At 37.3% G+C, this 15289-nt stretch overlaps 1 protein-coding gene across 1 annotated transcript in view; it reads left to right on the top strand.

Moving 5' to 3' along the window:
* ABCA4 (ATP binding cassette subfamily A member 4) overlaps positions 1-15289 on the top strand; it is a 382609-nt gene that overhangs the window by 346210 nt on the left and 21110 nt on the right. The window contains exons 41-46 of the mRNA XM_053693132.1: positions 2765-2888; positions 6336-6465; positions 7426-7546; positions 10260-10322; positions 12456-12562; positions 14984-15125. Coding sequence (XP_053549107.1) covers positions 2765-2888; positions 6336-6465; positions 7426-7546; positions 10260-10322; positions 12456-12562; positions 14984-15125 — 687 coding nt within the window. The remainder of the gene's footprint in view (positions 1-2764; positions 2889-6335; positions 6466-7425; positions 7547-10259; positions 10323-12455; positions 12563-14983; positions 15126-15289) is intronic.

Genomic DNA, 15289 nt, shown 5'->3' with positions numbered 1-15289 from the left:
TGCCATTCCTTTAAGCAACAAAGTAAACTTTAGTACTCAGTACAAGTATGACAAGATATATATATATATAAACTAGTTAACATAGATTTATATGACATTGGTGATTCGTGTGTTAATTGCGCAGTAAATGTATATACAAGTAAGACTCTCTGCAGATTATAGCAAAAATATATCACAATGCAGTCTCAGTACAAACGCTGTACTCACGAGGAGAATGGAGGATGCGGTCTGAGATCGGTTGAGACCGGAAGCAGCTGATGGTGACGTCACCCGGTGTTCTGTGAGGCTGTCAGGTCTGGAGATAGAGCGTAGTAGCAGAGGTAACTGTACAGGAAGCAGGGAGAGTGTTGTCAGAAAACACTGAGCAACAAGGTAGGCAGATACCGCAGGAGATATCCAGCTGAGGTTAATCCCTTAGTAGAAGGGGGAAGGTAACAGCTGAGTTCAGTAGCAGTGTAAGACAGGCTGATACAAGGGTGTGTCCAGAATACCAAGCAATGTATTCTGGGAGCACCTAGACTTTGTAGGATTATGGGATAAATGTCTTAAAGGCACAGTACACATTACACCATGGGATTATTGTGCTTGATTGGTCAGCAAACTTGCCTGACCTGAACCCCATAGAGAATCTATGGGGCATTGGCAAGAGAAAGATGAGAGACAGACCGAACAATGAAGAAGAGCTGAAGGCCGCTATTGAAGCATCCTGGTCTTCCATAACACCTCAGCAGTGCCACAGGCTGATAGCTTCCATGCCACGCCGCATTGAGGCAGTAATTGCTGCAAAAGGGGCCCAAACCAAGTACTGAGTACATACAGTATGCATGCTTATACTTTTCAGAGGTCCGATATTGTTCTATGTACAATCCTTGTTTTATTGATTGCATTTTCTGTGGATTTGGGGTTTTCATGAGCTGTAAGCCATAATCATCACAATTATGACAAATCATGGCTTGAACTATCTTGCTTTGCATGTAATGAGTCTAACTCATATATTAGTTTCACCTTTTAAGTTGCATTAGTGAAATAAATGAACTTTTGCACGATATTCTAATTTTTCACCTGTATATATTTTTCACCTGTATATATATATATATATATATATATATATATTTCAAAATACATAGAACATATTCTGTAGACATGTGCGATTCGGTTCGGTTCGATTCGGAAATTCGGAAAATTCTGCAAATTCGGAGATTCGGATCGAACCGAATCTCTGAATTAAAATAGTGCCGAATCTACCGAATAAATCCGAATAACTTCGGATTTATTCGGATTTATTCGGTAGATTCGGATGGCCATGGATTACACTAGTATTGTACAGTATATTAGGTTATATCACTCTGTTATGGGTTACACCTAATGTACAGTACATAATACTAGTCTAATCCCACCTAACACTTACCGAAATTCCGAATTACCGAATCGAACCGAATCCAGCCGAATATATCCGAATCTGAATGAATCCGAAACAAATCCGAACCGAATTTATTCGAATCCGAACCGAATCAATTACAATTTTTCCGAATTCGAATCGCTCCGAACCGAAATTCGAAAAAATCCGAATCGATCCGAACCGAACCGAATTTTTTCGCCATGCACATGTCTAATGCTATGTACAGAACATTGGGATGTGAAATAATTACAGTAAATACATAGTTAAACAATATTTATTAAATATTGGATACATATGCTTTTACATGTTTTCATTTACTTAACTGCAAAGGGCTCCAAGGCACTTTTATATATATATATATATATATATATATATATATATATATATATATATATATATATATATATATATATATATATATATGTCTATATATGTTTACGTATGTATAAACCCAATATCGCTTGTGCATAACTGTTAAATAACTTTCCAATTTACAATTTTGGGCAAATTTAACAATATTCTTCACATTGTTGAGCACATGAAGATTTGTTTCATTCTCTTGATATCTTTTGTTGAAAAGAATACCTAGGTAAGCTCAGGAGCAACAATGCACTACAGGGAGCTAGCTGCTGATTGGTGGCTGTACATATATACCTCTTGTCATTGGCTCATGTGAGGTGTTTAGCTAGCTCCCTGTAGTGCATTGCTGCTCCTTCAAAAAAGGATACAAAAAAACTAAGCAAATTTGATAATAGAAGCAAATTAGAAAGTTGTTTAAAATGTTATGCTCTATCTGAATCAAGTATGAAAAAATTGGGTTTTATGTCCCTTTAATTTTGATTTTCCCATTCCTTTAAAAAAGTGCTTCCCTAGGTAGACACTTAGGGGCCTATTTATTAAAGGTCTTGCGGACCTGATCCGACAGTGCGGATCAGGTCCGCAAGACCTCGCTGAATGGGGAGAGCAATACGCTCTCCGCATTTAACATTGCACCAGCAGCTCACAAGAGGGCCGCCAGCAGGGAGCTGTCAATCAACCCGATCATACTCGATCGGGTTGATTTCCGGCGATTCCTGTCCGCCTGCTTAGAGCAGGAGGACAGGGTTATGGAGCAGCGGTCTTTGTGACCGCTGCTTCATAACTGCTGTTTCTGGCGAGTCTGAAGACTCGCCAAAAACACGGGCCATCAAGCTCCTTTCAGAGCTTGATAGATAGGCCCCATAAGGCACTGCTTACTTAAAAAATACTTATTTTTATTCTATTTGTCTGCATCAGCATCTTTTCAACCTCCTCATACTTTTCATTCTTTATACATCATGTTCCCATTTTATCCATACATTAAAGGGCTGATTTCTTCCTTTTCAGTCTTTGCTTCGGTTCAATGAGACACTAAAGAATATGCTGCTAATCTTCCCGCATTTCTGCCTGGGCAGGGGTCTTATTGATTTAGCAATGAACCAAGCCGTGACTGATGTCTATGCTCGCTTTGGTAAGTCAGTATCTTCTTCTTCTCATAAATAGCGGGGGGGGGGGGGGGGGGGGGGGGGAATACTACGCTTGGGTTAGAAATAACATTTCTCTTGTAAAGGTGTATCCAGTCCACGGGTTCATCCATTACTTGTGGGATATTCTCCTTCCCAACAGGAAGCTGCAAGAGGACACCCACAGCAGAGCTGTCTATATAGCTCCTCCCCTAACTTCCACCCCCAGTCATTCTCTTGCAGCTCTTGACAAGAAAGGAAGTATCAAGAGAGATGTGGTGACTTAGTGTAGTTTTTACCTTCAATCAAAAGTTTGTTATTTTTAAACGGTACCGGCGTTGTACTGTTTTTACTCTCAGGCAGAAATTGGAAGAAGACTTCTGCCTGGAGGTTTGATGATCTTAGCGGTTTGTAACTAAGGTCCATTGCTGTTCTCACACATAACTGAAGAGTATGGAAAGAAAACTTCAGTTGGGGGGACGGTCTGCAGATTGCCTGCTTTGAGGTTTGTTCAGTATATTTTTTTCTAGAGAGATGATAAGGTCTAGAAAATGCTGACAGTGCCTGGTATATTTAAGGTAAGCCTGATACAGTGATTTAACAACAACTGGGATCATGCTTGCAAAAAGGAATAATATTCATGTTAAAACCTATATTACTTAGTATATAAACGTTTGCATGATTTATAAATAAAAACGTTTTTTCTCAGAGGGTGATAAATCTTTATTTGGGGCCTAATTTCCACATGGCTTGTTATATTACTCCTAGGAATACTTTTTTAAGGCCCTCTGACTTTGAGTGCATGGTGGGAGGGGCCTATTTTCATTTTTAGTCTGAGACATCCAGCTTCTCTGAAGGAGTCCTCTGGCTTATAGGACCTCTATAGAGGGTTTTGTTCCTGCAAAAATCTTTTTAAGGGCAGGTAAGAGCCACAGCAGGGCTGTGGCAGTGTGTTTTACTGTTTGTTAACAGGTTTTAAGTTTTTCTCTACGTCTGACTGCTGGGAGATTGAACGCTTGATTCTATCAAAGCGTGGTTTTTCCGAATCAGTCATTTATACCTTAATTCAGGCTCGAAAGCCTGTCACCAGGAAAATCTATCATAAGATATGGTGTAAATATCTTCATTGGTGTGAATCCAAGGGTTACTCATGGAGTAAGTTCAGGATTCCTAGGATATTATCTTTTCTCCAAAAAGGATTGGAGAAGGGTTTGTCAGCTAGTTCCTTAAAGGGACAGATTTCTGCTCTGTCTATTCTTTTGCACAAACGTCTGGCTGAGGTTCCAGACGTTCAGGCGTTTTGTCAGGCTTTAGTTAGAATCAAGCCTGTGTTTAAACCTGTTGCTCCGCCATGGAGTTTAAATTTAGTTCTTAAGCATTCCATAGATATTAAGCTTTTATCTTGGAAAGTTCTGTTTTTAGTAGCTATCTCCTCGGCTCGAAGAGTTTCAGAGTTATCTGCTTTACAATGTGATTCCCCTTATCTGATTTTCCATGCAGATAAGGTAGTGTTACGTACCAAACCTGGGTTTCTTCCTAAGGTGGTATCTAATAAGAATATCAATCAGGAGATTGTTGTTCCTTCACTATGTCCTAATCCTTCTTCAAAGAAGGAACGTCTATTACACAATCTTGATGTGGTTCGTGCTTTAAAGTTTTATTTACAAGCTACGAAGGATTTTCGTCAAACATCTGCTTTGTTTGTTGTCTACTCTGGACAGAGTAGAGGCCAAAAGGCTTAGGCAACTTCTCTTTCTTTTTGGCTAAGAAGTATAATACGCTTAGCTTATGAGACTGCTGGCCAGCAGCCTCCTGAAAGAATTACAGCTCATTCTACTAGAGCAGATGCTTCCACATGGGCTTTTAAACATGAGGCCTCTGTTGAACAGATTTGTAAGGCGGCGACTTGGTCTTCGCTTCATATCTTTTCTAAATTCTATAAATTTGATACTTTTGCTTCTTCGGAGGCTATTTTTAGGAGAAAGGTCTTACAGGCAGTGGTGCCTTCCGTTTAAGTCCCTGCCTTGTCCCTCCCTTCATCCGTTTCCTAAAGCTTTGGTATTGGTATCCCACAAGTAATGGATGAATCCGTGGACTGGATACACCTTTACAAGAGAAAACAAAATTTATGCTTACCTGATAAATTTATTTCTCTTGTGGTGTATCCAGTTCACGGCCCGCCCTGTCATTTTAAGGCAGGTGTTTTTTTTTGTGTTTTTTTTTAAACTACAGTCACCACTGCACCCTATAGTTTCTCCTTTTTTTCTTGCTTGTCTTCGGTGGAATGACTGGGGGTGGCAGTTAGGGGAGGAGCTCTATAGACAGCTCTGCTGTGGGTGTCCTCTTGCAGCTTCCTGTTGGGAAGGAGAATATCCCACAAGTAATGGATGAACCCGTGGACTGGATACACCACAAGAGAAATAAATTTATCAGGTAAGCATAAATTTTGTTTTTACTATTTTGCAGCCTTACAGTCAAAGGGGTTAACAAGAGTTTGTCACCCCCAGTGGCAATGTCACTGCACAGATTGCATTACTGTTTGTCACATTACAGCATTGGGACTGGACCATTGTCACTGAACAACATTCTAGATTACAACAACTTCTAAACATGACATAAGCTTAGAAATATGGGTATAGGAAAGATAAAAAGTTGTTCTAAAGGATTTCATAAATATAAATTTTTACTATGAGTAAGCATTATTCAGTGGTTCTATTTATGCATCTCATTAGAATTATTTTTTACAGTTATTGTTTACATTATTAGCATACAAACACAGCTTTTTGTCATCTTCTGTTTACTGTGTGTTTAATATTGCTGATTTATCTATCTATAATTATATCTATCTATCTGTCTGTCTGTATGTCTATCTATCCGTCTGTCTGTCTACCTATCTATAATCTATCTATCTATCTATCTATCTATCTATCTATCTATCTATCTATCTATCATCTATTTATCTATCTATCTACCATCTTTCTATCAATCTCTATCTCTCAATCTCAATCTCTCTCTCTCTCTCTCTCTCTCTCTCTCTCTCTCTCTCTCTATCAACCAATCATCTATCTATCTATCTATCTATCTATCTATCTATCAATCAGTCATCTATCTATAATCTATCTAAATCATCTATTTATCTATCTTTAATCTATCTATCTATCTATCTATCTATCTATCTATCTATCTATCTATATCTATATCTATCTATCAACCAATCATCTATCATCTATCTATATATCTATCATCTATCTATCTGTCTGTCTATATATCTATTTATTATCTATCTATCTATTTATCTATCTAGCTATCTATTTATCTATCTATCTATCATCTATCTATCATCTATCTATTTATTATCTATCTATTTATCAATCTATCTATCTATCTATCTATCTTTCTATCTATCTATCTATAGTGTATATTTAAGTGGTCCATAGAATGACCTTGTTTTTTAGGTGAAGAGCATATCACAAATCCTTTCCAGTGGGAGTTCCTAGGAAGGAACATCTTTGCAATGGCTATTGAAGGAGTCTTATACTTTGCTTTAAATATTCTTATTCAGAACAACTTCTTCCTTAATACATGGTAAGACATAATATACTACAGGGGAGGCTAATACAACTCACCAAAGGCTACTTACCTGTCAATCTTCTAAAGACAGCCATCAATGTGGCACTAACTGATCATGGGCAGGACATAGTAAATGCACATTAGGTTTGATATTACCCGGCACAAGTAAACTTAAAGGGACATGAAACCCAAACATGTTCTTTCATGATTAAGATAGAGCATACAATTTTAAACAACTTTCCAATTTACATCTATTACCTCATTTGCTCTGTTCTCTTTGCATCCTTTGTTGAAAAAGCATACCTAGGTAGGCTCAGGAGCTGGGTGCTAGCTTCTGATTGGAGGCTACACATATATGCATCTTTCCATTGGCTTATCAATGTGTTCAGCTAGCTCCCAGTAGGGCATTACTGCTCCTTCAATAAAGGATAAATAAAGAGAATTTTGCTAATTGATAATAAAAGTAATTTGGAAAGTTGTTTAAAATGGTATGCTCCATCTGAATCATGAAAGATGTGGGTTTCATGGCCCTTTAATTTAGGGAGCAATTATCACACTGTAAAAAGCAAGCGGTTCCAAAAGCACTTACATTGTAATATTGTAACATAGTAATATAGTAGATGAGGTTAAAAGAAGACTGAAGTCAATAAAGTTTAACCTATACAGTTCCTTCTTGATTTACAATAAAGAAGCTCTGATTGTGCTTAACCTAATCCCATTAAAAAGTGACCCATTTAACACAAGCAATCATATCCCTGGATTCTGTTTCTAGCCAGAAATGTATCTAAGCCATTTTAAATGTATCTAAGGTATTGGCATTCGCTCCCTCCTTAGGCAATGAGCTCCACAATTTGATTGCTCTAGCCTTGTATCAAATTGGAATTTATTAATATGTCAACCCACCTGCTTGTAGCCTGTAAATTACTTGCAGATTTGTCTGCCATAGCATTTCACGTTATCTGTTTTATATTGTAGGTTTTCAGAACCTCCTAAAGGCGCTATAGAAGGTGAAGATGAAGATGTCGCTCAAGAGAGACAGCGAATTATGAAAGGAGGGGGCAAAACTGATATTTTAAAACTAAAGGAATTATCAAAGGTAAAAATCTAGAAATAGTTCTGCTAATGGTTTGCTTGATTTTACTGTCTTAACCCCTTAAGGACCAGCGACGTACCCTGTATGTCGCTGGCCTTTTTTTGGGACTTGATTGTTTTATAGTGCGGTCTTGCCACCAGCGTTGAGACTGCTCTATTGCACAAAGCCTGCTGGAGGGAGTGCATTAATAGCGTGTTCTTGCTAGACTTGTGCTATTATGTCCTGAAAAAACCCTTAACGACCAGGGACATACAGGGTACATTGTGGTCATTAAGGGGTTAAAACAAAGTTTTTACTTTACCTAATGCTTTCTATTGGTTTCTATTGGTTTATTGTGAGGGTTAATTGAAGCAGAAGGTGATAAAAGATTATAGTTAAAAGCTAAATAGGATGATGCTCCAATCCACACCCCTCATATGAAAAGTCTGACTGTCAATCAAGATCTCAATAAAAACAAACTTGGTCTCCATCCCTACTCAAACTTGGCAACGCACCATCACACTCACTAAAAAAAACATTAATTGCATCACTCTATACGAGACCTACTTCAAACTCCTTACACACTGGTACTATGTCCCCTCTCGCTTGGCCCAAATGTTTCCCAACACTTCACACAAATGCTGAAGAAACTCTGGCCACTCAGGAGATATAAAAAACACTTCTGGTGGGAATGCCCAAAACTTAAACCTCTGTGTAATACATACTGTACTACACTATCCAAATTAGGGATATCCCTTCCTAAGTCACCAGCTATGATATTACTACACATAGGCACACACACGTTGCTCAAGCATCACAGCTATTTCTTTGTTTATCTCCTATCAGCTGTAAAACTCTCCATAGCCAGATCCTGGAGAAAAGAGACCCCTCCCAAATGGTCTACAATAGTTAATACCATAGCCTATATCTACTCCATGGAAAAAGCATTTTCTATTCCCTTGAAAATTCTGACCTTTTGGAAATGATCTGGGCCGATTGGAAATCTACCTATAATACTCAATGGTTCCCTAATACTGACTTATAGATTCAATTGGGAACACCATCGTTAACTAGTAGCCTCCAAGCAGATCCCCTTCCCCACGTATGGTAACACTCTTCACAATCATATATTTCACCCATAGACACAGCACCTCAACACCTTTATTTTGTGCACACTGGAAAGGGGTTACTGCAGACATCCCATAGTATTCCAATCCCAAAGTATTCCACAGCACCAAGAGTATAATAACAGCCTTTATTGGAACATTAGGGTCAAAAGGTATCACAAGGGATGCTTCTGGTTAATTCCCCTTAATCATGCCATCATGATTAAGGGGATTTAACTCAAAATGTCGCTTGTGATACCTTTTGACCCGTATTTTCCAATAAAGACTGTTATTATATTCTTGGTGCTGTGGCATACTTTGGGATCGGAGCACTCTTCACAAGCCAGCCTCCAACACCCTAGCCTACCTCACCCCCCATACCCCCTCCTTTTCTTCTTAACCCAAACCCCACCTCTTAGGATCCCCAAACCTCATGATGATGGATAATACCACTTTATTAAAATATATTTGTAAGGGACCTGTGAGTCCATTTTTCAGTTGGAATTATGTTTATGTGTATGATACCACACTCTGTCATGCTTTATATACAAAATAAAATAAATTTGAAAAAAAAAATAGAAGCAATTTCTAATTGTGCTTCATAGGGAAAAATCCTTCTTGTTTCCAAAGTAGTAGTTAGATTTCTCCCTTCCAAAACCCAACCCCAACCATACTCTATGCCCAACCCATTAGACAGAAACACACACACTCAGGAGCTCTCACATAAACACACACACACACTCAAAACAAACACACACTCAGGAGATCTCACACAAGCACACACTCACAGACACACACTCAGGAGCTCTCACACACAAACACACACTCACTGACACACACACTCAGAAGCTCTCACACAAAATACATTCACATACACTCACAGACACACACTCAGAAGCTCTCACATACAAACACTCACCCACACTCAGACACACAATCAGAAGCTCTCATACACACACACACACACACACTCACAGAAACACAACCAGAAGCTCTCACACACAAACACACACACTCACAGACACACACTCAGAAGTTCTCATACACACACAATAAGCAAGGGCCACAAAAAAAGACATGCTTATTCTTATTGTTATAACCCCTTACGCTACTGTAATTAAAATCCCTGTTCCTCAAGTCTCAGTGGGTTACTTCATGTCCTTTTTCATATTAATGGACAGATCAGCTGATAATTGTATATATAGGCCCTGTATATATTTGAGTAATCATATCCCTTCTGGGACACCTCTTTCCCAGAGTAAAAATACAAACCTTCCCCTTATCAAGTTTTTCCAGTTCTGTTATATCTTCTTGAAAACTGGTGCCCAAAATGTCACTGCATATTCAAGGCAGGTTTTACCGGTTATTTGTAAAGAGGAGATCTTATGTTTTCATCAAATGAATTGATACCCTTTTTATACATGATAGCACCTTAATGGGCATTGCATCTGCTAAATGATATTGCATCTTACCGTTGATTGGTTGACAGAGCCCAGTCAGCATGAGGGGTACATGGTCTGGGATTAGAGACAAAAGGTATTTTATTTTACAGGTGTTGGATTCCATTTATGTTAAAAATAGTTTGATGCCTCTTTTTTCATCATAATCATATTTCTAACTTTATATTATAGATATACCCAGGAAGACATACTCCTGCTGTTGACAGACTCTGCATTGGTATTCGACCCGGTGAGGTAAATTTTAAGACAAATGTTTTCTGTTTTTCTACAAATGTTAATTAACCCTCTTCTGCCGGGATTAAAGTGTCTACATAGGAACAACAATTTGAAATCTGGCGATCGTGCAAGTGATCACGAGATTTCAATGATGGGATTGCGTCAGGGGGCATCTCTATGATGCTAGGCACTCCCTCCAGACCGCGATCCCATCAGGGAAGCGCCAGTGGCTTCAGGATAGCCACCCGGTTAGGACGTTGTATTCCGTCCATCTGCATTAAAGCCCAGAAAAATTTGGACGGAATACAACGCCGTAATGGCGTTAAAAGGTTAAACACAGCTGTGTTTACAAAACCTTCAAATATATACTAGGAATATCCATTTAGAATTATTAATTAAAGGAACATGAAAAAAAATATATTTTATGATTCTGATAGAGCATACAGTGTTATCAACTTTCCAATTTAGTTGTATTATCTATTAGTCTATTTTTAGGTGAATCTCATTAAACAATATATGTCTTGCAGTAATATACTAGGTGGGTGTAAGCATCTTCTTTAGATATTCAACTCTGCGTGCTCTTGGTGCACTTATCATTTGTCACTTGGGGGTATATTTTTCAAGCAGGGATGGTGCTTATTCCACGCAAGCCTTCTGGCCTTTTAGGTGGCGGACTACAATCATCCTGATCAGATACGATCAGGATGATTGACACCCCCTCCTAGGGTCCGATTGGCCATGAATGTGCAGGGGGCAGCATTTCACAAGCATTTCACCAGAAATGCTTGTGCAATGTCTCATTTAGTGATGCCGGGCGGACTTGATTCGCTGCAGCATTTGATAAATAAACCCCATGGTCTAGTTCTAGTCCAGATGATGTTGCACAAATTATTTGTTATTTATTATTCTCCTTAGTGGACAAGGTTAACCACACCTTTGTTATTTATTGTTGTATTTTTTATTCCAGGTTGGTTAATTGCTATGCTGTTGTGTTTGGGGCAACTTTTGTTGTTGTTATGTGTATAGTGGTTTTCTATAGAAAATATTTTATTAAAGGGACAGAAAACTCCAAAAATTTCATTCACAATTTGGATAGAACATACAATTGTAAACAACGTTCAAATTTACTTTTGTTATTAAATATGTTTCATTCTAGGGATGTGCATTTGTTTTTGGACCAACAGAATTGAAAGAAAATGAAAAAATACTGATGAAATTCTTCAGTGTTTATTTGTTTCCTTTAAATTACCTTTAAAGGGTTTAATACTTATCTTAACGCGCTCTGGAGAGCGCGCTTACCTGATCCTCTTCTTGACAGGTCCCAGCCGCGCTAACAGGAGGCTTAGTGTGCTCGGCACCCAGGACCTGCAGTAAGTTTAGAGCAGGTTCTGGGACCCGAATGCGCTAAGGCTCCTGTAAGCGGGCAAAAGGCTCTGGCAATAAAATCTTGCTTGAAGAATCTTTTTCTAACACCTAACTTTACCACTTCCTTGCTCTAACGTAGGCAAAGAGAATGACTAGGGTGGGAGGGAAGGGAGGTGATATTTAACAGCTTTGCTGTGGTGCTCTTTACCTCCTCCTGCTGGGCAGGAGTGATATTCCCAATAGTAATTAGATGATCCGTGGACTCATTGTGTCAAGAAATAAATAAATTTATCAGGTAAGCATAAATTTTGTTTTTCTTTTCTGCCCTTTGTTTTGGAGAATGGTCTTAGCCTGGTTAAAGATCCTATTTCTCCAGTTAGTTTGAGTTGTTTTTTTTTTTAAATGTGGATGATTTATCCATCACAGGTGTAAATGTTTTTTCTAATACTTTTAAGTGGTGGTAAAGTCTTCCTTTACTTTCCTCAGCCTCCGTTTCACATGGTTGTATAATTGGGAGGTTGTTAACTATAAAAGCTGAGCCTCTCCGCTACTTTTTGTTAATATCATTATTGAATAAGATTAATTGTGTGGATTCTCATTTTTGTATTGTAACTACAGAATACATCTGGTACAGGTCTGCATAGTATAGAGTTAACATCATTTGAGTGATATAAAAATTGTTCTCTGATAAAAGCTTTCCAGAACATAAAGATAACAACAGTTTGTCATTTAGATATTAATTAGTGTTAGAAAATAGGTTGAACATGTTAATTGCTGTTTTATTAGTGCTTTGGTCTCCTTGGTGTGAATGGAGCTGGCAAGACAACCACATTCAAAATGTTGACTGGAGATATTGATGTATCGTCAGGAGAGGCTACTGTGGCTGGATATAGGTAAACTATTTTTAGTAATTTAATGCTCGATTGGATTTCTAATGGCAATATTCACAAATAGTTGTACTACATTTAAATGATATTTGGGAAACTTTCTATTACTGCATAGAGACCACAGGATTTAGGCAATTGTATTCAGAGATATACAAAATTTCATCAACAATAACTATGTTTAAGCTTCACTGGAAATTGCTCATTGTACTGTTTATTTTTTTTATTGTATTATTTTTACTTAAATGTAACTGTCTCTCTGTCTGTGTCCATCTAGTTATCTACCTATTATCTCCTGTCTGTCTGTCTGTCTATCCATCCATCCATTTATTTATCTGTAGAAGAAACAAGATTAATAGTCAAAATATGTTGAGGTTTTCCTTAATTCAGATTGATCTTATCCTGATCAGATTTTCTTATCCAACATTATTTTGTGAGGACAAGAGTGTATCTCAAATTTATCTTATAAACTATAAAATTTAAATTACATTTTTTATTTTAATATTAGCAAAAAATTGCACTTAAAATGTTTTTTATACATGAAGAATAACAGTTTTAATATGAATGTTAATTTGTACATTATGTTATGGGTTTTTGAAATTTTTGAAACTACAAATTATAAGATAGATTACAAGTGGCGAGCTAACTGTTGTGTGCATGCGAAATTGGGGTTTTAATGGATTTTTCACGCAATGGAAATAATGCTCAAATTATGAGTTAAAAGTAAATGCATTTGTCAAGCGCAATCAAGATTTATGCTCATTGGGTTAGCGCAGCTTGAGAGCTCGCGTAAAGGGTAGGGGAATTAAACACAGTATAAATACACTTAAAGGGACACTGAACCCAAATTTTTTTGTGATTCATATAGATCATGCAATTTTAAGCAACTTTCTAATTTACTCCTATTAGCAAATGTTCTTCATTCTCTTGGTATCTTTATCTGAAAAGCAAGAATGTAAATTTAGATGTCCGCCCATTTTTAGTGAACAACCTGGGTTGTTTTTGCTGATCGGTGGATAAATTCATCCACCAATAAACAAGTGCTGTCCAGAGGTCTGAACCAAAATTGTTTGGCTTCTTAGCTTAGATGCCTTCTTTTTCAAACAAAGATAGCAAGAGAACAAAGAAAAATTGATAATAGGAGTAAACTAGAAAGTTTCTTAAAATTGCATGCTCTATGTGAATCACGAAAGAAAAAAATTGGATTCAGTGTCCCTTTAAAAGTACAGCTACACTCATATAAAAACTATCTGATAAAAAAATATTTTAAACACAGCACTTGCTCAGAAAGCCTAAGTACCATCTGATAATGACTCAATTTGTTAATTGCTAACATGATACAAGCCCCACTGGTGCTCTGAGCTGCTGCAGTATTTAAAATACTGGTGCACTGAGAATATCTAGCTATGCTTCACATGCACGTGCAGAGAAAAATGTTAACACTAAAACAGTGATAACTTTTACTATAACATTTTTTGATAATACATGTATATTGCAAATATGTTTCTATTCAAAGATGTAATTCATCTATGTGCATTTAAATTTTGACCAGAATGTCCCTTTAAGTACACTCTTATATTGCAAAAATGCTTCTTTTGAAACTGTACCCGTGTGCATTCCAATTTTGTCTGGAATGTCCTTTAAACTTGAATTGTCTTCAGCTAAATAAACATACCAATGAAACACTGTCGCTTAAAGGGACACTGAACCCAAATTTGTTTCTTTTGTGATTCAGATAGAGCAGGCCATTTTAAGCAACTTTCTAATTTACTCCTATTATCAATTTTTCTTCGTTCTCTTGCTATCTTTATTTGAAAAAGAAGGCATCTAAGCTAAGGAGCCAGCCAATTTTTGGTTCAGTTTCCTGGACAGCACTTGTTTATTGGTGGGTGCATTTAGCCACCAATCAGCAAGCACAACCCAAGTTGTTCACCAAAAATGGGCCGGCATCTAAACTTACATTCCTGCATTTCAAATAAAGATGCCAAGAGAATAAAGAAAATTTGATAATAGGAGTAAATTAGAAAGTTGCTTAAAATGTTATGCTCTATCTGAATCACAAAAGAAAAATTTTGGGTTCAGTGTTCCTTTAAATCTGTTTTTTTAATAATTCTTATTTGGAGAAGTAGATCTCCTCTTTCATTAGGACTGATTAACAAAAACTCGTCAGCATGAACAGAAATCACTCTGAATATTTTGGGGTGTTTTTAAGCATTATATTGTAATGTAGGTGTTTCTCATTACCATTCAGAACTTTATCGAGAGATAAAGAGCTCTCAAGCTAAAATTTGCCTTTCTAAAATTCTTTGCAGGACCTTATTGGGAAATCCTTGAAACAAAACAAACCCAGCAGTTAGTAGATATAATCATAGACTATTCATATTATACCTCTACTTCCATAATCATTGTGATCTTTTTGCTATTTTCCAGCATACTGACTGACATCGCTGATGTTCACCAGAACACAGGATACTGTCCTCAGTTTGATGCTATTGATGAGCTTCTGACAGGTCGTGAACACCTGCAACTCTATGGTCGTTTGAGAGGAGTTCCCGAAGATGAAGTAGACGTGGTAGGATTATCTAGTGGCTCACTCATTATTTCAGTTATGAAGAGGTTTTGCATTTATCCATTTTATTTCTTATGCTGAGGTGTTAAGATTTGTGTAAAACGTGTTTATATATTGTACATATGGTACTTAAGATCTACTAGATATTAGATAGGGATGGGCGAATA

This window comes from Bombina bombina, chromosome 10, assembly GCF_027579735.1.
Source record: "Bombina bombina isolate aBomBom1 chromosome 10, aBomBom1.pri, whole genome shotgun sequence".
NCBI lineage: Eukaryota > Metazoa > Chordata > Amphibia > Anura > Bombinatoridae > Bombina > Bombina bombina.
The sequence above is the reverse complement of the archived record's forward strand: the minus strand, read 5'-3'. Positions and strand labels throughout refer to the sequence as shown.